This window comes from Cygnus olor, chromosome 8 (assembly GCF_009769625.2).
Source record: "Cygnus olor isolate bCygOlo1 chromosome 8, bCygOlo1.pri.v2, whole genome shotgun sequence".
NCBI classification, from domain to species: domain Eukaryota; kingdom Metazoa; phylum Chordata; class Aves; order Anseriformes; family Anatidae; genus Cygnus; species Cygnus olor.
The window spans coordinates 16,021,617-16,048,492 of NC_049176.1; the positions used below are offsets into that span (position 1 = coordinate 16,021,617).

General features: G+C 42.1%; 1 protein-coding gene across 3 annotated transcripts in view; it reads right to left on the minus strand.

Moving 5' to 3' along the window:
- The window catches only part of C8H1orf21 (chromosome 8 C1orf21 homolog), a 108,774-nt gene that overhangs the window by 36,311 nt on the left and 45,587 nt on the right, over positions 1 to 26,876 (minus strand). For all 3 annotated transcript variants that reach the window (XM_040566478.1, XM_040566476.1, XM_040566477.1), the window contains exon 3: positions 7,759 to 7,853. In XM_040566478.1, coding sequence (XP_040422412.1) covers positions 7,759 to 7,853 — 95 coding nt within the window. The remainder of the gene's footprint in view (positions 1 to 7,758; positions 7,854 to 26,876) is intronic.

The window sequence follows — 26,876 nt, forward strand, 5'->3', positions numbered from 1 at the left end:
ATGAGTGCAGCCAATTGCTCCGGCCGGCAAACAGCTCTGTGCCCATCTGCCCTCGCAAAGGCATCGGCTTCCCCAGAGCAGAAAAACCCATCCTTGGCAGGAACCCACCCACTGAAATAATACAAATATGGAAAAACACAACCCATACAGAAAATAATCAACTCCCACAACTGATGTGAACGTTTCTGTTCACACCCCTCCACAGCTGGTCCTGAAACCGTGCTCCTTCCTGACACCTGCCCAAGGCTGTGCATAATGGCCAGGGCAGCTTGGGCACCCAGACCGTTTGTGTTTAGAACAAGCCTTTCACAAGCGATTTTTGTATTCCAAGGCATTATAAAATAAAAATGAGATAAAAGTTTCACTAGGTAAGTATTTCCTCTCTTCTTACCTAGATGTTTGAACTAGAGTGGTCTGAAATGCTGAAAATATGAAGTGGATCGTAGCCATTAGTTGTTTGGTTTCTGTTGCTTTTATTATTTTTTTTTTAACTACTTCTTTTTCGAATGGCTATGGAAACGCTGCAGAAAATAATGGCGTATGGATCACAAACATAGAGCTGGAGATTTATATTTGACCCATCTAGAGCAAAACATACACTTGGGCATTAGACCTTGACTAACACATTTTTTTTCCTGGCAAACATTAGTAAGACTGCAATTACACGTTGCTTCTGGACACTGTTATTTTAATATGCTTAGAAAGAAATACCATTACATTTTTTAAGCTTTCTATTTTAAAATCACATTCTGAATATGTTTCATTCTACCTCTCAACAGAGCACTCTGCAGGTTTACTTACTGGAGGGTGAAGACTGAAATAGACTAGTCTGAAACAACATATCTGGATCATATTTAGCTTTTATATCATTTCTGACTTGCTAAAATATTAATAGTATCCACTTGCTTTCTAGATTTTCAGAAGTTAGGTATTAGAGAAAAAATTAATACTTCTTACATCAAATTTGTTATGGGATCCAGAGGAAAAAGAATATTAATACTTAGTGCAATCATTTACTTTGATCTCTATATAATATGCAGTGACCCGTAAGTGAAATGAGCTAAGTGACATAAATTCATTAGGAGAAGCCATTCTTTGAAGGATATCACTGCAAATTTTAACTGAAATAGGCATTATGGAAAAAAGCTAATTGCATGGTGTTTAAAATAACAGACTCTAGTAACAATATCCTTTCTGTGCACTTCCAAATCAGCTTCAAATGCATTTCTTCCAAAAATATTGGGAGAGGCTGACTCATTAAAATTGAAATGTGTAATTACTTTCTTCTTTAGTACCGATAGTGCAGCACTCATTTAGAGTTTCAAACTCTGAAAAAGTCTGAAGGGTGATTTCAAGATTTTAATTTCCCTGGGGAAAACAGAAGGCAGACTGGGAGCACGTGCAGCACAAAATGCCCCAGTCCAGACTCTACCAATGAAGACTGCAGAAAAACATATCCAATAAGCAACTATGTACTCCCACAGGAATTTAGGGGGCATCACCTCATAAAAGTGAAAAGGAAAATTCCTCTTGCTTGGTGGTGCACATCACTTGCTTTGTCCAGGTAGTGCTCAGAGCGGCTCTGCCTGAAGGAAAGGACACTTTGCTTGGCGGACGCTGCCTCCTTTATCCTAGTGTGAACCCTGCCACCTACAGCAGAAAGGAGCTTGGATTTATGTTCGTCACTCCGTCATTTAGTTACTTTTAAATTTTAATCCGTGCCTTTCATTTACTTACTTATTTTGTAGTGGCTTCTTTTGTTCTGTGTTTTTTTCCTTAAATTCAAAGCAGGAAGAGTCCAGATGGGAGCATCTCCAAGCAGCCTGCTTGACCTGTTTGCGCAGACCTCCCTTGGGATAGGAGGATTTGGCTGCAGCAGCAGCAGCCAGGCAAAGTGGATGTCTCTACTTGTGGGAAAACGGGGGGGGGGGGGGGGAGAGGGGGATAGGGGTAGCCCTGTTTTGTACCCCGCAACTTCCCTGCTCTCTTTTCCAGCTCCCAGGATATAGGAGATGCTGACAAAGCAAGGGTGAGTGGTATAGCAGCCTGTGAGCAACCCTGCCATGTTACCAACTCATCCAGCACTACCCACTTTTATTATTATTATGCCTCAGGAACCAAAAAAAATAAAATAAAATTTCATTCCCCCCCAGAACAACCCAAGCTGTACTTTGCAGTCTGCTTTTGCAGGTCGCTCCCTGCCCAGGTCTCAACTCAACAGCCACAAACAACTTCAGGAGTTTTGTTGAACTGAGGCTTTACATCTGCAAACAGGAGAAGGGAAAATAGGGCAGCAAGAGGCAGAGCAGTTAGCAGCCTCTCCTGTCTGGGCAGACAGACACCGAGAATCCATCCCTGGCAGCAGACAATGAACCAAGCCCATGCAACTGCCTTCACCAGCGCAGAACGACAGGGTCTCCTGTAGCCAAGTAACCTGGGGCTTAACACAGGGCCTAACTCTTCAGGGCAGATGAAATTTAAAAACAAACAAACAAAAAATCCTCTTCTTGCTAAGGATGGAGGGCTATGGTCCTGGGCATTTCTGGTTTCCTTCCCCTGACAGGCAGAGTGTGAGCAAATTCCACCCTGAAATAGTGTACTTTGAACTGCTCTTGTTATAAAGTGGTTTAAAATAAATAATTAGGGAACTTACAGCTTGAAATCTTAATACTACAGTATACATTAATATGATAGTAACTTTCATTTCTACAAAGCTCTTTACCAATGTACTAAAACAGCACCATGATTAACATACACACTTAGACATTTAAAACACAGCAATTCAAAGCTTATCTAGAAACAATAAGCAGCAGTGGATTTAAACACTTTAAAATACCAAATTAATTGGATTACCACGCTTAAATTTCCAGAGCCATTTGTGGTATTTTACTTTTGTAGAAAGGAAAACACCAGAAATATCCCCAGTAAATTTAACCACAGAGAGTCATGGTTAGCTTCTTTCTTTTACGTATATAGACCAGTGATCTTGGCAATAGAATTAAAATGATATTTTCCTAAATCAATCAGAAATTCAGGCATCTGTCCAGATTTGCATCAAACATCACAAAATGTTTATCTGATTGATGGATCTATAATATATATTTTGCATACCTATTTAAATATTGATATTAGACACAGTATTTCACGTGTTACATTTTATATAGTTATTAAAGTTGCTTCATTAATCCTTTTCTGCCAGGCTTTTAATTTCGTACACTTCATCTATCGGTTACTACCGTCTACTTCTAATGTATCACTGCAGAAAATGACAACTGCTGCTGAATACAAAACGATGGCTACTGAGGTTGTGCAATATTAAGTACTACCAAGCTGAATGATAAATGCAGAACAGCAGCTGGCTGGAGAAGCTCAAGACATAGGAAATAACAGTGCACGCAAAGCTGACAAAAATGACATTTGCAGGTAAGTGGAGTGGAAATTTATACTTATTGGAAAAGAAAACACAAAATATTGTTCATATTATTAAAGGCGGAGTGAGAGATAGCAAGAAAAACACAAAGAGGTAATTTTCTTCCAGCTCCAGCAGGAATTCATCTCAAGCTCCAACATGCAATTTCACTACTGAGCTCCAGGACGAAACAGAGGATTATGCCCAACTGTTTTGAGGGTTTGGATAACAAAGCATAAAAATTCCAATAGGTAGCCTTTTGCAGCATTGCAGACCAGAAAATGATTTCCATTAGTAAAAGTTACAAAAACATCCAAGAACTGAGCTACAATACAATTCTTTACTGAAATGGTTGTTAGGCATTGGAATAGGCTGCCCAGGGAAGTGGGCATCCCTGAAGGTCTTTAAAAGACGTTTAGATGCAGAGCTTAGTGATATGGTTTAGTGGAGGACTTGTTAGTGTTAGGTCAGAGGTTGGACTAGGTGATCTTGGAGGTCTCTTCCAACCTAGATGATTCTGTGATTCTGTGAATAAATATTAAGTTAACCATCTAACAAAAAATGTTATATTCTAATTTTTCAGAGGCATCTGTACTATTGCAAACCATCTCAAAGGAAAATTGATACAGCTCATCGAATTTCCAGCACTGCATGAATACAACACACCTTATCTTACCTTTTTTGGCAATAAGATTTTACAGTGGAAAACCAACGGTGTTCTGAGTGGATGGAAATGAGGACAATGAAATTAGTCCTGTGATGAATGTTAAATAGACTGTTGTGATTGTGCTTTGTATATTTAACATGATGTTGAAGAACTAAACAGTAAGTCCCTTCTAAACAAAAATTAATAGGTCTTTAGAGAAGGTAAAAATTTATTACTTATTCCTGCTTGTAGCAGGTATCTTTTAGAATAGATTGAGCCTTTTAAAATATTAATATTACTGATTTTTTGCATTTTAGTTCTTCAAAGTGTTTTTCTTCAAAGTGTTCTTCGCCCAGGCATGTGATGTATGTTACTAGCCACGATCAGCTTTTGCTTGCTGGTAAAGCAAAAAAAAAAAAAAAAAAAAAAAAAAAAAAAAAAAAAAAAAAAAAAAAAAAAAAATCCCAGATCTGCTGAGTAAGACACTCATCAGCTGGTAAAACCCTTTGGTTTGGATTATAGTGATCCTAAAAGCCTGCAACCCTTTTCAGTACTGCATAAGCAACCCATCGGGGCTCCCAGGGGGGAAACGCATGCAGGTCAGGGAAGATGCTGGAGCTTAACTCTGGCAAGCGAAGAGACAGCCACCGTCCCCTGGCCCCAGTGGTCCTTGGCCCCATGAAGCACCACGGGCAGCCCTCCTGTGTCTAGACACCAGGACTAAAACCAGGAGCTGAAACATCTGACAGCAAGCACAGAACAGCAAAACCAACCTGGGTAAAGCAGTGAATCATTATTTGACAGAATCTGAAACAAGCTTGGCTTTTCTTATTCTTTTAGGTTTTTTTCTGCCAAGAGCCTACATTAAAATTCGATGAGGCCTTTCATTCTGCCAGAGAATTTCTTCACATGGAGCATCTTCTGCTTCGCCTGGCACACAGCCCTAGCACAGCCATTCCTGCTGTCGGTATGTTTTTGGAGTATTTCTGCTTTAGTGTCAGCGTTGAGCCAGTTTTGAGCCCTGATTAACCTCAGGTGGACGCTGAGAAGACAGCGACCAGTGATGGGGCTTCATTTCTCCCAGCGATACCCACAGCGGTGCCAGCTCCCCACGGGACAGCACCTCATCAAAGAGCCTCAAGTGTAAGGGAAGCAGTTTTATTTTCACCTAAGCACAGATTTCTTTTTTTCAAGCCAGCCTTTAAAACACTTCAAAAAGGAGGATAGGTAATTCTGAGACATGCTTGTAACAGGGCCAAAAATTTGCTGTCATCCGAGTAACATTCAGATTCAAGGACATTTAAGGACAAAGTACCAGAGGGTACGATAACCCTGAGAGAAGCAGTTCCCAGGGAACTGACTGAAGACTGTAACGACATGTGGGTTATGCATTTCATCCTGGTCCCATCTCTGAAGGAGATGTGAATTAGCAGCCCTGCAACAATAAACAAAACGTGGGATTAAGGAACAAGGGAGGAGGGAAAAGGGCTGGATGATTCTCCCACCGCCGTTTCTTGTTCTGACAATTTCTGTTGCCTGGAAATGTCTGATGAGAAGACAGGATTATGTAAGTGCTTGCCAACTTTTCACGTTAAGAAAAGTAAAGCCTGAGTGATGGGTAGCTTAACCCATCCTCTAAGCAGTGAGCTAAATGTGCTTACTTGGGAGAACTCGAGCAGTGAAACCCACTTAAAAATCCAGGAATGACGAGGACCTCACAATTCCCAGGATTAAGCTGCATACATTTACAGCCAGTGTAATCTCCCTATAGTAAGATGAGGAAAAGGAAAATAAAGTCTTTTTGGCGTGCAAGAGGGTTTTTGTTTTAAAGTATATACAAGCAGTCTGATTGAAGGCTTTCTTGCATTACTGTTGCTTTTTCTCCCAACAGATATGACAGACAAGAGAGCTATATTAGCCCTCCAGCCCTACATTAAGTTATACTTTCCACCAACCCCCTGCTCCCATCAAGCATGACCCATCAACAATAAAACAATAAGCACTGTGCTGTAGCAATGTCTCTTGCTAAATTGAATCAGACTAACACTTAAGTGCTGCAAGAATGCAGAAACCAATCAAAGTGCAAAATATCTGTATCTGCTGTGTCACTTCAGCAGACCTATGCTTTCCCGAACTCTTCCTGGTTCTCATGCAAGTGGTATTTTACCTTCTGCCAGTACTCTAAGTGCAGCAGAAAGTAAAAAAAAAAAAAAAAAAAGGAGAAAAAGAAAAATTAAATTGCTAGGCTTCTTCTACTTTTACCAAAAATACGTATTGTGATCATTCTTCCTTTTTTTTTTTCTTTTTTTTTTCTCTCTCCTGTTTACCAACAAAGCACTAGGGTCTCTAAAAGGAGCAAAAATTCTTGCAGTCCCACTTCTCCCAGTTCAAAACAAACATGCTTAAACTGCAGTAATGCTGAGGGCACTGCGGATGCTGCTAGAAAAGGCGATGTTCTCAGCAGTGTTTCACTAAAATATCCCCAGCATCCTGCTGCAAGCTGAAGAAGGTGTGTCCTCACTGGAGCATCAACAATGCAAAACTGCAAGTAGCCAAGGCACATGGAAAGCAAAGCAGAAACGGTGCTGTGTGCTGCTCAACCTTCACTCCAGGACCTAGGCTGGGACAGCACACAGCAAATAAAGTCTGCTGTTTAGAGCAGGAAGGCATGTGTGGTTGTTTTGTACTGCAAGCACGTGCATCTAGAAGAGGGAAGGAAAGCACATCCAGGTTGCCCGCAGCTCTATTACGCTCCTCCACACATCTTCAACAAAAGACAAATTCATGGTGGATTTTTGGACAGCTGTCCAGTCATAGCAAAAGCTAATCTTGAGCTGGTGATAATGGTCATAGGTCCACTGAATTATGTTCAGTGGTTGCTAATTACATTCCCCCTTTGGTCCTACTGACAGGGGGAGGAAGAAAAACAATCCTATATGAAGAAAGCTGTGATGAGTGAGGGGAACCAGATCTGAAACTTCACACACAACTATTATCACTGTGAAGTGTCCTCAAAAAATTAAACTGGGTGAAGCCCCAGCTAACCAATTACAAAATCTACATTCCTCCAGTTTTAGAATAGAGGTGGCATTTCTCAGAAGTCCTTTCACGTGACTCAGCCACAATTTGAGCCACCTCAACAGCACCCCAGCTATTTCTAGCAGCACTGAGTTTACCTGAGATTTCCTCCCTGACAGCAGAACTGTGAGCCAGCAAGTTGCTTAAGTCAGGGAAGACACAAAATGTGCAGAATGATTTTTGCGACTGCTCTGTTATGAATATATTGCTTTTGCTATCGTGAACTGTGAATTTTAAAATATGTAAAACCACGAGGCACAGAGCAAATAATGTCTACTTAAGTAGGTCATTTTATTAATGGCAGGGCACTGCTGTTTTACTACCAGCTCATTTGCAATATAGACACAGACATTTCAAACCGGGTATATTTATATCTGCAAAGGAGGTGAGTATAATCTTGGAAGCACTCCCTCCAAGATCAAGTAGAGCCTAATTCAGAAAGACAAGCATGAGAAAAAGTAGTATTTCGCACTGTCTATGTGAGCTTCACAGACAGGTATGACATTTTCAGGAAAATCCTCTTGCTGTGTGTAAGCTGCAGTCTCAATGTGCTGCATATTGCATAGTTCATTACAAAAGCAGAGCCATGTTATTTCATTAAAGAAGTGATAAGTTCAATCCTTACCAAGTTTTCTTGGTTCCTGGCTGCTATTTTCTGATCATCTTCTCCCCCATTTTTCATGTATTTGACCTCTTCCACTGGTTTGATCCTATACTCATCTGAGCACCAAGAAAAAAAAAAAGAAAAAAAAAGTTTTGAACCAGTGTAGTTCAGCAGCTGGGGAAAAATAAAAAATAAAAAAAAAAGAAACTAAACCCAAAACAGCTGACTAGAAAAGACCCTAATTCAACAAGGCAACAAAAAACCACAGGTATACAGTTTCAAAGGCTTAAATGGGACTGATACCAAGAAAGTTGTTCTAGCCTCCAGAAATGGGTGGGCAGCTCTCTCGGCTGGAATAGCCTTGGTACTGTGAACAGTGGGTACTGGGAATATGGCAGGACAAACTCTTTTCAACCTCCCTAGTTTTCTGTATAATATGTCTTAATACAAGCAAACTCTCTGCTACTGCAGCCTCCCTAGTTTTTTACTATCAGTGGGCAAGTAAGCAATGTATGGTACGCAGAGGAGGCTGCTCACGTATGTTCTTTGCACTGATAAATCAAGCAACGCTGATGAAGGCAATTTAAAAAATAGGTTATAATCTGGAAAAAAAAAGAAAAAAACACCCCCAAACACAGCATCTTTTTACATTCTTTTTCCTGCACTATTTTAATAGAGTTAAAGCAAAAGGTACCCAGTGCCAGTCACATGAGGATTTCTGGAGAAGAGGCAGCATGCTGACTATCCTCGTCTCCCCACTCCCCACCACAACCATTTCTTCTGCACATGAACGATACCCAGAGAGAAATCCAGCATGAAAATAAGGAATAAGAAAAGTAAGACTCCCGGCTTGCCCTTACTATTTATCAGCTAGACATTGCAGCTTTTCAAATACTGAATTCCAGCTCTGGTGTCAGTCCTGTAATGCTATTTTACGTATGGATGCTACGCCATAGGATGCAAACAGCATCACTCAAAGCTGGAACAATGGGTTTTTCTTTAGTAGGACATGACATTCCCAAATTCCCAAGGATTTGGGGAAAAGAAATTCTTCTCTTCCTTTCCCTCGAGCCTCGAGCTTGCAGCACCAACAGCGCCGTTTCTCAGCTGCTCTGACAGCTTTTTGCTCCGGTTACCTTTGGAGCAAGCGAGCCCATAGGAAAGACGTCCAGAGCTCTGGAGCCCCTTTCCTCCCATCAGGATATACTACGTGGAAAGGAAACTGGCATTTTACCGTATGTAAACATATTAATGCAAAATGAAATGAGAATACACTGGGAATAAAAGGTGAAACCTGGGCAAATGAAAAGAAACCATCCAAACTTCATTATTTTTCTTTGGGTTTTCAAGCAATTTATCTTACTTGCTAAGGGAAAAACAAAACACAAATGGATTTTTCTGGGTCTATTGTATTTAAATAAACAAACAAACAAAAAAATTAAATAATTTAGAAGGAAGCTTGTTTTGAGGAAACTATTAATCAGGTAGTATACGTTATATAAGCCTTTTTAATTTTTTTTTTTTAAAGATAAACGCTGCATTTGGCCTAGTACATATCTATCTTTTTAAGATTATTATAGAGTTTAAATAAAATTGCAAATTTATCAAATAGTAGCAACTCAGATGCAGAGACCCAAAACAGATGCAAGAACTTAAAACATATTAGAAGAATATTAAGAACTACGAATTAAGAATCATTAGATTGGTAAATGTGAACTTGTTTGCTGAACTTTTTTTCTTTTTTTTAAATGGAATTTAGGTAGTCAGGAGATGACAATTCATAAAACCTAAAAGGCTGAACACAATAAAGCCCGAGAATTAGAAGTACTTGATTGACTGCAATATCTAACTTATATTCTCCTCACTCCTTCAGTGATCTCTGTTGTGATTAGCAATGAAACCCACACGTAGAAGAAGCACACAGCTCCCACAGTGGCATTTATGGATTTGAATAAGGGAACAGATGAGACAGAGAAAATGGAGCGAAGGAAGTTTGCACAACCTGCGGCTCGTCCACATCAACTCAAAAAGACAAGCTGAGAGGAACGAGCAACCCAGCCTTGTAAAGAATAAGCAAGGCATGGAGGTCCTGATGTTCAGGGGCAAAAATAACTTCTGCAAGGTGTCTCCTGCCTATCCCAAGTGACTTACTGTAACTCAACACTGAGCGCCTGCCCGGGCAGCAGACCACCCTGTGCGGACTGCACGTATGGGGCCACATGAAGCACGTTCTTTCTTGGTGCATGTAGCAAGGGCACCAATGAGGCCATGTTTGATAACTGGTATAATCAGCTTTTTGTATGAAAGTTTGATGCAGTTCTATAGGATGGAGGTAAGATGGGAAGGAAGCTCTGGCTGGCAGCTTAATTCTGGATTTCTTCTCTAGCTGACTGCCACCAGTCCCGAGGGGCACTGCTGTTCAGGTACCTGAGCAGTAGGCATGCTGGAACCTGGCCTCCAAATATTCATCCCCACCATCTTGGCCACACTCCTGTAATTATTGCAGTATTGCTACTTACAAATCCAGGCTGCTTTTAATGGGCTAATGAAGTTCTTCAGCAGAGAACTTCATGAATCGTCTGGGGTTTGTAAAGAGGCCAGATGTTAGAGAAATTGTGGACAGAGTTACGCCAGGCAAGGGGAAGGATTATGAGGTAGACACAGGACATTTAAAAAATTTCTTGTATAATTTCCACAGCTGACTAACAGCATTAGTCAGCAAAAGTGTTTTTCCCCAGTACTTTACTTATCAATACAACAGCTACTCAATTATCTGTGTGGTGCAGTGCAGACAGCGTGACTCTTCCTCCATCCTTGGGACCGGCAGAAGTGCATATGCCTGGTACAATTAAGGCCTGACACACTCAGCAGCAAGAAAGCTTCCAAAAATAAAAGTCATTTTTCATTACATTTTTTGGGATAACTTGAAAAAAACATGTCAGCTAGGAAGTCTTACTCCAGAGAAGTCTGTCTTCCCTTTAAGAGGATCACAGACTGGCTTGGGTTGGAAGGGACCTTACAGACCATCTGGTTCCAACCCCCTGCCATGGGCAGGGACATCTCCCACTAGACCAGGTTGCTCCAAGCCCCGGTACAAATAAAAATAATCAGGAGGTCAAAGTGGAAGACACCTGCCTCTGTGAACATTAGTAAAGTTAGTCTTTTAATAGAAAGTGTCTTACGAACTTAATGCCATAGCTCAACTATATAGTATGGATTGGGGCATTAGAAATCTCTACCCGTATCTCCAAAAGCAATGTAAATTTGCCAAAATCTAAGCTGACAACCTACCTTAAAAGCCAAGAGACAACCTCTGGAGGGATGAGGCACATAAAGGAAGCGGCAGGCTGAATGTCCAACACTCATACCTCAGTGCCTAAATAAATGATTAACAGGCAGGAGTGCCAAGCAGCTAGCAACGCCATCAAACCCACGAGTTTTGAGCAAGAGGTGCACACACCAATGACAAGCAAACACAACAGTGGCCTGCAGAAAGCAAGCGATCAACTTAACTTCAGGAATAACGCAAGAAGCAAGGCCAGGACCACGAACAAGTGCTGCATCATGAACACATGAAATGATCAGCATTGTTAAGTTTGAAGCAGTATCATTACTCACAAGCTATCGTAATTTCCTATCACAGGCAAAATATTTTCCTCAAAATATTGAGCATAAATACAATATATTGGCATCATTTTCTCATACTGAGTAGTCACTTGTTGGAGGTAGGTATAAATAGCTATGATTCCACTTTCAAAGGGAAAAAACAGCTAAGTAATTATACTGTCAGTGCAAGAAAAAGGAGGACTATCCAGCTGACTATAAACCCTACAGCTTCCTAGGTATGGTGAGGGACTGCTAGAAACATCCACTTGTCAAACCACCCAATTCACCAAGGAAAAATGTTTAGGGACATGGCTTACTGGGTGATATTGGTGGCAGGGGTACGGTTGGACCAGATGATCTTGGAGGTCTTTTCCAACTTTAATGATTCTATGAAAATACCCATCTCTAATTAATTCCAATGGCCTTTGAACTAGGCTGCTTCAATGCCAGAACTGCCTAAACCCCAGCTAAAATGCTGATGTCTATATCTGAAACCTTCCTGCTATCTGATGAGAAACACTAAATTTTGCTTGCAGGTCTCCCTTTGGCATTTATAGAGCTCACTGACAGAAGCTTCGTCCTTCATGTTCATGTTGAACTTCCTTCTTTTTCCTGAATCAAGCTAACCCATAAAACCTCTTCATTTTTATGAGCCCTTCACAAATCTATTCAAGCAGGGATCTGACATGGAAAATGCAGAACAAGCTCTGAAAGCAAGGGGACTGGTCAATATTTTGCACTCTCCCAGCCCTTTAACACTGATTGTAATGAGTCTTTTGGCAACCAAAGAGGTGCAAAGGAGGAGGAGAAGGTGGTGCTAAACAGTTTAGCTAGGTGGGACATCGCTAGTTGGTGAAACAGAGAAGAAATGAGTCTGACACCTAACACTGCGGATGGGACAACATCCCCTACTTCACATACACTAAATAGACCAATAAAATTCAATTACGCAGTTGGAGAAGACAAGTCTTGCATCATATTATTATTAGGAGGACAGAGCTATGTATAAACTTTTAGACCAGGTGACAATTACATTTATCTTCTCTAGATAAGATATACATGTATGTAAGATGGGGTGTTCAGAAGCCATGAATCCTGATGTATTTAAGAGACTGTTCTTGCTCTGAAGTTACTGTCAGGATGAGAGCAGAGTAAATGCTAAAGATTGGACGTTTAAGCAACTGACAAAGCACCCAGAAGCGTGTCACGGGGTATACGTCATTAATGGCTTTAAATGAATATGAAAATTAGATTAAAGACAGGTTGGAGAAATGGCCTTTGATGCTCTCCCTAAAGGCAGCACTTTCAGTATTCCCTTCAGTATTTAGTAAAAATTTGGCCATTCAGAGGGGCGTGGGCAGGCTGGATAGTTGGGTGGAGGGGAACCTCATGAGGTTCAACGAGGGCAAGTGCAGGGTCCTGCACCTGGGGAGGAACAACCCCAGGCACCAGTAAAGGTTGGGGGCTGACCTGCTGGAGAGCAGCTTTGAGGAAAAAGACTTCGGGGTCGTGGTGGACAACAAGTTAACCATGAGCCCACAGTGTGCCCTTGTGGCCAAGAAGGACAATGGGATCCTAGCCTGCATCAGGAGGAGTGTGGACAGCAAGTCAAGAGAGGTGATCCTCTCCCTCTCCTCAGCTCTGGTGAGGCCACACCTGGAGCACTGTGTGCAGTCCTGGGCTCCCCAGTACAAGAGGGATGCAGAACTTCTAGAGAGGATCCACCGTAGAGCCACAAAGATGATTAAGGGATTGAAGCATCTGTCCTATGAGGAAAGACTAAGCGAGCTGGGCCTGTTTAGCCTAGAGAAGAGGAGATTGAGAGGTGATCTTATCAGCCTCTACAAACACCTGAGGGAACAATGTAAAGAGGATGGGCCCAATTTCTTCTCAGTGGTGGCCAGTCATAGGACAAGGGGTAATGGGTATAAATTGAACCACAGGAGGTTTCATTGCCATATGAGGAAGAACTTTACGATTTGGGTGACAGAGCACTGTAACATGCTGCCCAGAGAGAGAGGTTGTGGAGTCTCCTTCTTTGGAGATACTCAAAACCCGCCTGCATGCCATCCTGTATCTCTAGGCGACCCTGCTTGAGCAGGGGGGTTGGACTAGATGACCTCTGAAGGTCCCTTCCAAATTCAAGCATTCTGTGATTCTGTGAAAAATGCTCACCAGGTTTTGCTTGATCAGGTAAGGGTGCATCTGCAATTGAAGAAGTAAAGGATGCTAAACTCACCTTCTGATTTTTTACTTTTTGACTTCTGCTACAGTAAATACAGCATTTTGAGATATGTTGGTCTGAGTGATCAGAAGCCAATCCAGAGACATTCTGAAGCGTTAATTAGGCCCTACCTGATCTCAATCAAATCTGACAATGAACAAGACCTTTAAAATTATATGAAGTTCACAATAAATGAAATTATAGAGTTCTGTGCATATTTACCTTGCTTTATCTTGCTAACCAGCCATATCTTTTTCTTTTTCCTAAATACAGTTTTACATTAAAATGGACAAAATGCAGTATCTTCATGCTTCTTTCATGTTCAAAACTAAACATCAAGCAGTGAACATGAACAAAAATTTAGGACACTATCATTCAGAGTGTAGTACATCACGTATAAAGGGAAATAAATCTTTATGCTTCTTTCATGTACAGAAGTAAAAATCGAGTACTGTCTTCCAGTGTGTGGTTTATTATACAAAAACGTGGAGTAGCAATAATTCAAATGGGAGAGGAACAGGCTTACAGGGCTGCCACGACAAATACTGCATTGAAGAAATGCAGCCCAATGGAGTCAAAAGAAAATCAACATAAATGAACCACAAATTAAAACCAGAAATATTTTCCAGCATAACGTCCACCATAAAAAACATCACGGGATATAAACTAGAAAGCAGCAACACCTCTGACACAACTCTTTAGAAGGGTAATGAAAGAAGAATTTTTAAGTTGAATGTGCTGGAAAAATTCTCAGTGAGCAAATCTTATGAATGAAGATCTCCATCTGGAAACAGATAATTCTACTCAAACATGTCACCCGGTTGCCATGGAGACGTGACAAAGAAAAAGAGCACTCATTAATAATGATTTCGGTGATAAATGAGCATAGCAACTTATAATATTAAAACAATTACTAGAGGGGGGGAGGAAAAAAAAAAGAAATAAACCTTGTGGTTGTCCCAATGAAAAACGTTTCTTCGGCACCTCCACACATTGCTGTAAGTGCCATTACCACAGCAACATCAGTTATGATGCTATTTCTGGCCCAGTTAAAAAAATACAAACCAGAACATGAACCACAAAAACACAAAAAACAAGCACAACTCCAACACATATATCTGGACTCACTGAGACCTTTGGAGGAATCTTTTGTTGAACATCCAGCCTTAAAAAAAGAGGAAGGCTGATTTACACTCATATCCATTCCCACTTCATCTCAGATGGACAGATCTGTCTGTGCTGTTGTCAAAAGGGATGGCGGGTGAGCCTCTCTTATCAGTGACATACCAAGTAGCACAGCAGATATGCGGTACTTCAGTCACACCACCAAGAAGAAAGTTTCTAACTACACCTTCATTTTCCTCTGCTTCATAGTGTTCTTCAGCATCTCTTGCCTTTGAAATGAAGGATGTACCAAGATTCATCCTTCATCCATAATGAAACATGTCTGTTCTGTAAAATACAAACTTTTTGTCCAACAAATTTCTCTGTACTGTGCAATAAGCAAGACACTTAGATGCTAAATACAAACCATGCCAAACATCACCTATAGTGCCGCTGCAAAGGAGGAGGAATACTCCTACACTGGTTGGACAAGCAGCTATGGCTTAAAAAACAGACATTAGGAAAGATCATTAGCTGGAAGGAGAACAAAGCACTGGAATTAGGTAGCTTGGGTGGTTGCAGTTTCCATAATCAGAGGTTTTTAAAGACCATTTAGTTCATCAGCCTTGAGCGCTACAGGTAGAATTTTGTTCAGTTTGGTTGCACGAGATGGATGAGATGGGCTCATCAGAATATTCCAGCTCTATTACTGTATATGGATATCAGCTGCATGAATGTCAGCTGAAGTGATGTCAAAGATCAAAAACAAGTCAACAGTTAGAGAAAAGTTACAAAAATTCTGTACATGAATGTTTCTCAAAGTAACTACTAGATAATGTAGGATATCCCAGTTAACTACTTAGCTTCAGCTTCACCAAACTTAAAGAAAGAAGGATCTAAATGGTTATTTCAACTCGACATTGTTAATTTGGTTCTGACATAGTTGCTGATATTTGCAGCTGTGGGGGTGGATTTCTGATCCACCTGGACGTGGGCTGAGAGTGAAACTTCACTGGAGATAGAGCAGCAGTGGGCGAGTGGCCCGTTATCGTCCTCTGTCGTCGGCCCTCAGATCTATCCACTCCTGGGCAATTCGTCATCCTGGTGATTGAGCTGTTTGTACTAATGTGAACTAAATGGAAAAAATAGCTTAGGAAGTATGCCAATCCAGTTGTCTCAAAAGTCTATCTGAAAATGCTAATTCGGATTTCCCAAATGAAGTTACCTGTACCTTAATCCAACCTGAAATAAGCCGCTTCAGGAAGCTGAGGTGGTGGACACCAGATACTGAACACAATCCAGGTGCACAAGCAACACACCAATATTGCCAGCAAAATATTAATCATCAGACAGAAAAGCTGCTTAAAAACCTGAATGTACTGCACAGATTTCAGCACGTCTGAAAAGATCACCATAAAGTATTTTCTTCATCCTACACCATCCTAACATGGACCCGAGGAATGCCGAATGCTGCTTCTGCACAAAGCAGATGTGGCTGCTAGGGTTACTCTGGGGGGAGAGAAAAAGGGGACCAAGACAAACAATCAGAAAAGCAGACACCATGTGTGCAGGAAGGACATTTGCCCTGAAGCAAGGCGAGACAGGGGCCACTCTGCTAAGCTTTTTCGAGCAGTTCCTCCTGCAGCCCCACTTCATGATGCTTCATGGAACATCAGCTCCCTCAAGGGCGGAAACCACCTTGAAACCTGCTTGAGGAAAACCTGCTTGAAACCACATGGGAAAATTTCAGCAAATTCCCTTCTGCTTTATCAGACTATCCTTTTCCAGGCCCCAATCATGACTGCTTTCAACACGTTCCTCCTGGGCCAACAAGTTTGACAGTAACACAGTTCCGTTAACTCAAATGACTTCATCTTGATTTTTGCTTGTGTAAAAGCACAAAAAACTTCACTGCCATATCAACCCACCCTTCATTATAACGCTGTCAGGAGTTCCCAGTGCTGCAAACTGCTTGCACCCCTTGATCCTTTTGTTATCTCTGTGCTCTGACACGAACAGCATAGGCTGACTCCTGCCTGGGGGAGAACATGATGTCCTGCCGCCTGTGATGCTGGTACTTGTACCTTGAGTTTTCTGGTTTCTTTTCTCCCCTGATCTAATAGAGTGACAGCTAATGATGAAGCCATAATTTAGCTCCCTTGTTTCCATCACGCTAATTTTCAAATTCAGTACATGACTTGCAAAGAGAAACATTGCTGTATGCAGAACATGTGCAGCTGAACCAAGGAATCATAGAATTGTAGAATATCCCGAGTTGGAAGGGACCCATAAGGATCATCAAGTCCAACTCCTGGCACCACACAGGTCTACCAAAATTTTAGACCATGTGACTAATTGCTTAACAGTCCAATTGCTTCTTAAACACCAACAGGCTTGGTGCAGTGACTACTTCACGGGGTAGCCTGTTCCAGTGTGCGACCACCCTTTCGGTGAAGAACCTCTTCCTGATGTCTAGCCTAAACCTCCCCTGCCTCAGCTTGACACCATTCCCGTGGGTCCTATCACTGGTGACTAAAGAGAAAAGACTGGCGCCTGCCTCTCCTCTCCCCCTTGCGATCAAGTTGTAGACTGCAATGAGGTCCCCCCTCAGCCTCCTCTTCTCCAGGCTGAACAGGCCAAGTGACCTCAGCCGCTCCTCATATGTCTTCCCCTCTAAGCCCTTCACCATCTTCGTCACCCTCCTCTGGACACTCTCCAACAGTTTCACGTCCTTTTTGTGCTGTGGTGCCCAGAACTGCACACAGTACTCGAGGTGAGGCCGCACCAGCGCAGAGTAGAGCGGGACAATCCCTTCCCTCGACCGACTAGCGATGCCGTGCTTGGTGCACCCCAGGATACAGTTGGCCCTCCTGGCTGCCAGGGCACACTGCCAGCTCATATTCAACTTGCTGTCAACCACAACCCCCAGATCCCTCTCTGCGGGGCTGCTCTCCAGCGTCTCGTCGCCCAGTCTGTACGTATAGCCAGGGTTGCCCCGTCCCAGACGCAGGACCCGCCACTTGCTCTTGTTAAACTTCATGCGGTTGGTGATCGCCCAGCTCTCCAATCTGTCCAGATCTCTCTGCAAGGGCTTTCCACCCTCAGCAGAGTCCACAACTTCTCCAAGGGATTCATCACGTTTTTTTTCTACCACTTAGGTTTCTTCTTGGCCAAAAAGCTCCTAGGCTTACTCTCTATTTGGACTAACACGCAATCCAAGTACTATAAACATCTACAGTGGTACGCATAACTTTCTATCACATCATGCATAAAGGATCATGCTAAGCAACCTTTTACCAAGGGCACTGGCCCACTGCAGTGCCTCATGCCAGCTAGGTCTCCGTCAGCAGCAGGTCAGACAAGAACTTTGGCAGGGAAAAAAATAATATATATATGCATTGGTATGCATGCAATTGAGTTTTTTTGTGAGAAGTAATGCAATCTCTATATTAACATCACCTGGAAGACAAATTGCAACCAACCATGGTTTGCATGGCTGGCCTCCACACGTGTTGGTCATCCGCCCCACGTTCACAGGATGAGAGGGACGACAATCACCGGTCAGGGTATGACCAAAAGCTCTAGCTCAGCCTTCCTCCATGTTCCTCGGGGTTAATTCTCCTTACACCACAGACCGCTAGCTAGAAAGTATCCTTTGCTGCTTCACAGGGCTGCTGGGAAAATGCACATATAAGAAGAGACACTGAGTACTCCAAAACTAGGTGAAAACCAACTCCTGGGGACAAGTGATCTCGAGGGGTAGCGTGTGTGTGGCCAGGGGAGGATAAGACATCTGAACATCTCCTGGACGCTGTGGAGAAAAGAAACACTCTGCTTCTGCTCTGCTTCATGAAGGCTCCCAGGTGAAAATGTCAGACACGCTCCTGACCAGTTCCCCCAGAAAGACAAACAACATCCAGAAGCCAGCTCTCTGCATCTTTTTAACAATTTCTAGGACATATTTTTTCTAGGAAGTTAAACTTGCACAAATGGCCAACAGCAGAACTTGTCCAGTTACCAAACAAGCAATTTCCAGTCTTTAATTACACAATCTCCAAATCTTTTAAATACCCATTTGTGTTTTAGATCTGAGGAAGCTCTATACATAAGATGGCATTGAAAAAACAGCCATGTGATAATATAATTAAAGACTTCCGTGTACTTGAGCATAATTAAGCAGCCAAAAACCAGCTCTGATGTTCTGCATGCATAACTATCTAGCAGCTATGCAGTTTTTGTATGCTTAAACTGTACAACTCATATATATATATATGTACGTTCACACAGATTTTTGTTGTTTTTTTTTGTTTGTTTTTGTTTTTATATTTAATTCACTTGTAACATTGTGCCAGATCCAAGGTTGTTCAAAGGAAACCATTTCTCAGGTGAAAGAGATTATAACTACGGTGCTCTGCAGGAAGGATAAGCAGTAAATGCAATTATCTAGCCCACTAAAAAGATCAAATTGAGAAATGAAAGCAGAAGAGGAAACAAGAAGCGGAAAGATGTTAAAGGAACAGCCGTCTGGAAAACAAAGGGTTGGTGCCTTGAAAAACACTGCCATCCAGGTGAAATCAGTAGACAGGTTTTCAGATAGAGGTTGCAACTTTCTGCTAGGGCACCACCAGACCACAGCCCTGTTGCAGCGCAGGGACAACCCAGGAAAGGTCTTGGTGCATCTTACAGGAGCTGAAAGTTCAGCAATTCACTTCCAATCACTCATTACATTTAAAAACCATAAATGGATTTGGTGGTTGGCAAGACCAAGTAAATTGTGTGGCCCTGCCCTGAAGAAAAAACTCTGCACCACTCAAACTGCAGAAGATTAAGGAATTGGCTTCACTTTGATAAACCTCTTAGTTATGGAGCAGAGGAAGGGAGAGAAAAAAGGGAATATGAGTGGGCAAGGAGTAAACTTTGCCTTGGAATATAACAAACTACAATAAAAGAAGGGCTAAAACTTCCTACTGTGATATTGAGACCCACAGCTCAGATGTACGGAGCACAGAGAAACCCTCGAATCCGTCAACAGGTTTTCCAGAGCACCTCTCACAGCAGGTTTTCAAAGCCCTTTGTGAACACTAAGCAAAGCCTCAAACTCCTGCCAGGCAGGCACTGCCTTCATTTTATAGGTGGAAAAAAAAAACACCTTGGTGATTAAACAACTCGGAGGTCACAGCAGTTCAGAAACAAGGGGACACAACTGGGCGACTTTCACACATCACAAATCGAACTGCGCTATGGTAACTACTGTAAGCCTTAGGAAAGTTTCTGAGTTCACAATATACTTGGTGAGCAGCAATCCAACTATGAGACACAAGACAAGCAAATCTGTAGGTAGCAGTGACAAAACCTGTGTCTTGGAGGAGATGCAGATGCTGTACAGCAATGGAGGTACCGGCTCCTTACAGCCCTCCTGGAGTCTCCACTGTTGCATACCAAAAACCTTCCCTGAACTGTGCAGCCCCAAGACTTCCTTGACAAAATAGGAATAAAACCATGCAAAATTACACATTTCCTGTCATTGCAAATACATGACAAAGCGTCTTCAGTTTCCTTGTCAATAAAGTGTTGGTTTGTCTTTTCTTAAGAGGTAATGTCATTCTCAATCAGTCAGCTATCAGACAAGATTGTTGTCCCACAACGTATGGCTTAGAATCTATTTTCACATCCATCCTGGCTTAGAGCTTTCTTCTATTAATATTAGTCTATCATATTCTCACTGCTCATGTACCTCAGAAAGAGTATTTGTAAATCCACGGCTATTTAATTTTACTAATTGCATTATGAAAAGGCCAGAATGATTATCCAGGACCAGCCACGTCCTGAAGATTCACGAGGAGCACCAACGTCTCCTCATCGCTGGTACTTCTGTAAACCAAAACGGGAGGGGGGACTAATGAAAACTTAATTTATAAAATACAGCACACATTTCCAGATGCAAAAGATACAAAAGTTAATTAGATTACTTTATTGCAGGCCATCTGATGAGCTACAAAATTAACCTGTCGCAGAGATTAATATTTTATCCTTGTTGCAGTGTTCAGAGATAATCTGTTATCTCTGAAAGATGTCCACTCTCCCCAGCAGCACCCACCTTGCAAGGTTTTATCTAAAGCCCCAAAAGCAATCATGTACCACCACCCAAGGAGGTGCAACCTTCAACAGGTGATGATAACAAAGGGGCCACCCTAAGGAAGCTGCAGTAGCACAAGGGACCAACCATGCAGTTGCAGGAGACATACAGTCCCACGGGCTTGTGTAACACCACATGTGCCAAGTCACAAATCAGCTCTCAGTTCTCCATACCAAGACGCAAGTGCTCTTCCACACCACCTTGTGCTGTTACTGATCTCCTCCCTTGTCCTTACCGCCATCGCTTGCACGTAACCTGCCGGTGAGACTGGAAGCACTGGTCCCATTCGCTGCCCCGCTGCCTGCTTCCTTGAAATCAAATTGAAGCTGCTACATGCCAATAATACATAAGCACACACATTTAGGGGATGCTGGAAGTGCAAATGATTGGGTGGGGAAAAAAAAAAAAGTATAAGAAAAGGGAGTTTTTAAATAATAGCTAAAAAAATCAAAATAGGAAGTGTGTGCTTAGAGTGCTCGTATTAGTCAAACACTTTCATCCTAAAAATATCTCAATATCCTTCCAGTTCCTACAGTTAGAAATTCAATATATATTTGAAGTCAAAAAACAAGAGATAAAATGCATGTAATTTCAATGAATACAACCATGAATACAGCTTAGGAGACTTCCACAAAATAAACCAAAAAAACTTCCCCCAAGTAGCCCCTCACAGAGCTCCCGCTGGAAGAGTGGAAGGGAAATACAGAATTTAAGTGCACCCTAAACCTGATCCTGTTTGCCAGAGCCCTGCCTTGTACCAATAAGAACAAAAGACACATGGCAGGGCATGCCAAAACCCACTGGTTTTGTTCGCTGACTGCTCACCAGGCAGCAATCAGAACATTTCCTATGCTTTTTGGTGCAAGTTCAAGACAAAGGGGCCTCAGACCAGGACGATGTACTGGGTTACACCATTTACCTGAAATAGCCAGGAGGGTTCAGTGCTTTGGAGAATCACCCAGTGGAAAAATGTCTCCTCCTTTAGCAAGCAGATGTTTCACAGTAGTCTGAGAACACAAGGCAATGCAAGATTTCGGGAGCCTCTGGAGAAACTAAATTTTCACAGCAACTAACCTGTGTCTGTGTATGCTAGAGTACACAAATACTCACCTATTCGTTATCTTTTTCTTGGATTTGGTAGTTATTTCTGTTAGCCGACACTCCTACTATAAAATTAGGGTCTCAAGTTGCTGAAGTGCATACACATTCGGGCAGCTTCACCAGGCCTGAGGCTTACCCGGTAAACTGGAGGATTTTCCCCCAGACTGGGGTTTTCCTGGACAAATTGCAGTATTTGGTTTTTATTTTCTTTGTGGCCAAGAATTACAGTGCTTGGAAAATGACAAAAGGAAGGCTGCAAGAACAGTGGCCTTTTTACTGTGATTTTTCTCATTTCTACCTACTGGTAGGCAATAAATACTAAGAGTTTTGTCTTAAAAGATAAAGTAAAAAATAAGTTTGTCTGTAACAGAAAATAAAATGTTTTCCTTCTGCACCAAGGCTGCCAGAAAATGCATCGCAGCTTCTTCCTAGCAAATATTAAAGGTGAATGTATGTCCCTATTTATAGTACACTCATGCAATTGTGAAATGCATACACCATGCACTCTGTGTCTATTCAACTTTGACCATACTATTTGTGGAGCTAAACAGCTTGTGAGATGGGGCATTTTCAAGACCAAAACTCTGTCCATGTATCCACTGCTTGCAGAGCTTCATGGGCATTCCTTCAGGTGCTGTGACACCAGCGTGCAGATTGCAGAAGGTGAAAGCTTACATTTAATTAAGAAGTGGGGAAGTTACGACCTGCCTGTGATTCATCCCTCCCCTCAAAATGGGGTTAACAACTGTTTCTCCACCTTTTGGTCATCTTCTCTCTTTATATAATAAATCCCTGCCAAAGGTGCTGGGCATGATTACATGCGTGCTATGCCAATGCCACGGTACCCAGACTTCAGCCTGGAAACCCCGGCATTGCTGCAAAATAGGTAAGAAATAGTAACTGTACTAGAGAAGGTCTGCATAAAAAGTGTGATATGGCTTTGCCCAGTCAGACAATTGCTCACCGGTCATGCCCAGTCTTGACTGACCCCAGTGTCCCATCAAAGCAGAAGTTACCTACCATCGCGTGCACAGCCCTGTAGGGTGGGGAGAGGTTCCTTAACCCTTCCTGGAGGGGAACCCCACTGCTACCACTAAAGTTGGGTTGCACAGGAATTACTGTACCTGACCAAGGAATGCCTTCGACTGCTGCCCATGTCTTCACTGAGGTGATTTACAGCAGCAGAACACAGTACAACTAAGTCATTTTCCAACAGCTGGGTATTTAAGGAGCTACTCTACTGTGACTTCTGAGCCAGTTTTCATCACAGCTGGATCAGGGAAGCTAGAAGCTGAAAACCAACCCTGGCAGAAGTGGCAAGCTATCATCCTGGAGCCTACAGGACTCATTGTCTTGGACCTCATCCCTGAGGACCTCCAGACCAACACTGCTCCACTCACAAGCAAAAACAGAAAGGGAGGTGTAGGAGAAGGGAGAGCTAGTTCAACCACAGTCATCGCGTAAAGCTGTTCAATGTTGTCAGGGCCCTGAGTGTATTTAGGAGGCCATGGCCAGCCTCCCCTAAGACCTCGCTCGCACCTTCTGCCCACAGATCCAGGAACTTCATTTTTGGCTCAAGCTGTGGCCTTCAGTACTTGAGCGGTGTGCCTGTCTCCTGTCCTGCCTCTGCTTCTGCCTGCTGGAGGGATCTCAACCCCCCACTGGAGGTACCTTATCTCCTGGACAGACCCTAGCTTGTCCTCAGCCCTGTCTCCAGCCTCGCCTCCTGCTGCTCCTCACTGCGCTCCCCGGCCGGACCCCAGCCCTGCTTTGCTGCCTGGGACTGCCAACAAAACCTGCATCCAGCTCTGCACTGTGCGCAAGCCCCATGGGACTTCACCCCACCAGTGAGGACACTGGGAGCACTGGGGTCACCCTCGACTCCCAGCTCATCAACCCTCGTCAGAGAACCCCGCTGCTGCTCCCAGAGAGATGCTAGCCCATTACACCTTCCACGGAAGGCTCTTTATATATTCTTTACACATTTCTCTCTACCTTTACTTGCTGGAGCAGGATGAAGAGCTTGTTTTACTACTAGCCATTGTGATACCCAAAGCCCAGAAGAACTTCTTCCTCACATTGCAAAAGCAGTGTCCATTACAAAAGGGCTATAAAGATGAGCCAGCTTTATTCACAAAAGAAGAAAACACAGATTGCATTGATGGGGAAAATGCTTTCTTTGCAAGCGCTGATCGCTAATAGGTCTCTAGAAAAAAATATGATGGCAGGATTTGGTTTTGTTTTGAATTTTTTTTAAACCTTGTTGCTTCCTTGTAGAAATAAAATAGTAAATTATTGACTTGTTAAGGGTGTTGTCCTAGTTAAACAAATACACCATAAGTCTAGATAAATATGTTATTGCATTTCCCACTGAAAGATTTTTTTGTTTTATTTTTCTCGCTCACTTCCTGAAACAGATGCGTTTAATACTGACTCATGTTTACTTAGATAAGAAACCAGACTGTCATGAAATCAGGTTAGAACAGTATGGATAAAAACAAAGTTGTTGTTAAACTAATAAATACAATTTTATTCAAAAGAGACGCTCTACCTTACCATGTGTTTGGAATTTGTTCTTCAGCAACAGTTCTTCTAAAATTAATAATAAAAAAAAAGTCCAGTGTAATTCTGGAAGATGCTCACATACTGCAATGTACCTCAGCCCTACGCTGCAATACACTCAGCTGCTTTTTCTGGTCTTTCAAACATGTAAGCAAGAGCTACTTTACAACACGAGCTGCTGAAATCACAAACAACATGAAAGTTACCCTTTCGGGAGCTCAGCTGGAATTTGAATTTAAGCAATGAAAACCTCCTCCTTTAAAATGCACAGTGATATTTAAGGTTTTGCACCTCTGTCCCCTGAGACCAGGTTTTCAGAGAACGTGCCACTCACCTCCATGCAGTGCAGAATTCAGCGCCGCTGGAGTGAGCACCTGTGGTTGTACCAGATGCACTTGTTCATGTTTGAAATGTCTTTAGAAGTTATTGTCTCAAAATATCTACTTCGGTATTAGGACACTGCATGGTGCTGGTCCCTTTATGTATAATCACTACTGTTCCTAAAACAAGTAAGGTCTGACATTGCAGAAGCATGTCAGGACAGACAAATGAGCTGCAGCAATTACTCACTGAGTGCTAATCAGCTGATCAAGATAGTCAATAAAATAAATGCTGCCAGGCAGAGTGAGCTGCGGGTCTGTGTGAAGCCTAGTGCAGAAGGACCTCATGATCATGGCATGCATTCATGGCTAAAATGACAGAAGTTATGTTCCTTAAGCTACTTCTTTCTAGGCAGTTTCAGTTCAGTATGGGCGGCCACAACAAAAGACAGCTTGGTCAGAAAAAAAAAATAAATCTCATTCTCAACTTTACCATTTTTTTCTGACAGTTGAGGGAAAGAAAGAGGTAATAGGAAGGTATTATTCACTGAAAATGCTTCTAATACATTTTTCTCACTGCAGTTTTTATCTCAAAGCTTCACTACTTAAGAGCTTCCAATGTGTGGAAGACCATCTGCAGAACTGTACGCACAAGAGCTGGATGGAGAAAGACAGGCATGGGAAGTTCTCTCTCATTAATTAAGGACATCTGAACAGTCTGCTGGGCTCACAGGCCAGCAAACAACAAGTGTCCCAAACAACAATCTGAGACTAAGCTTTGGGTAAGATGATGCTTCTAGTCCTGCCAATCAAGGAAAGAGCCTTCAAAACAAACTAATCTCTACAGAAGTTCAGGCACAAGATTTTTGGGGGAAATGATGTATATTTAGGAAAGGTAAGTCCAGCCTCAAATTTCTCTTCCTGTGTACAGTGGGTATGTTTTAAAAGTTTCAGTTATTTTACCATCTTTCAGCACTCCATTCAAACTCAATTATTAAGTCAGAGCTCTGCTGTATGCGGCAGTGGGCAGAGATGCCCACACGGATGAGACAGGGCAGACACGAGGACGGAAACAAGCAAAGCAGAGTTTATCAGGAGTGCGACAAAGCTGTAAAACACACAGGTAGCAAGAAAAAATCATGATGAGTTGAAAAAGTCTTTGGGTTTTAATCTGTGGCACAGGTGAACAAGAACCTAAGCAAAGATACCTCCTTCCAGCTCAGTTAGAGCAGCTCCAGAGCAGCACCTCTGGGTGGCTGAGCTGAACTCCTCCATCTGGGCAGAGGAGGGAGCCCTCCCTGCCAGGTGGGTCACTGCTTTCCTGACACTGCAGACTGACTGCCACCATTCAGGGCATATGTTCATCAATCAGTTTTTCAATCTCATTATCATACCTCAGTGCTAAAGATTTCCTGTTCTTGCAACGTCCCTGTTGTTCTGAGATAAATTGGTTTAAATACTATTGTGCTTTGCGTTCAGCTTTATTTAGACTGGTTTAGCAATTGGAGCTGCTGCTAGTAATAGAAATCCTATCTGACAATTGCAGCACTGATATTACCAATTTGCCATAAGATTCCTCCCTGCCATGTTTACTCTCACTTCTGCAAAGTGCCCAGGAGCTCCATATAAACATCTGGATTAGACTCCAAGATTAATGAACAGATTCTAAAGTTGTTTTTACCACAACACATCACATTACCAGTTATTTTCTTACACAAAAATTACGTCAATAATTACTCCTACCCTAATGAACATCACATGATCTTTTTTAAAAAGGAGCACATAAAATCTAATCTACAAGAGATGTTACATTATTAAAACATATCCTGAAATCAACAACGCTCAAAGCTCTATCATGACATGTTGTTCTTCACTGGTATTTACAGTATTACAGTTCTTATGTATTGCTCCGGAAATCAGCTTTGAAGTAAAATGATGAATAAATGAAGATTTATTATTACTATCCTTATTAGAGGGACTTTAAAGTCATTAGAGACCAACAAGGCATAATAATCATATTATATTCAATCTTCTCTAGAACATCTCCTTTGATAGGCCCGCTAACTCAATTATTTAAATATACATT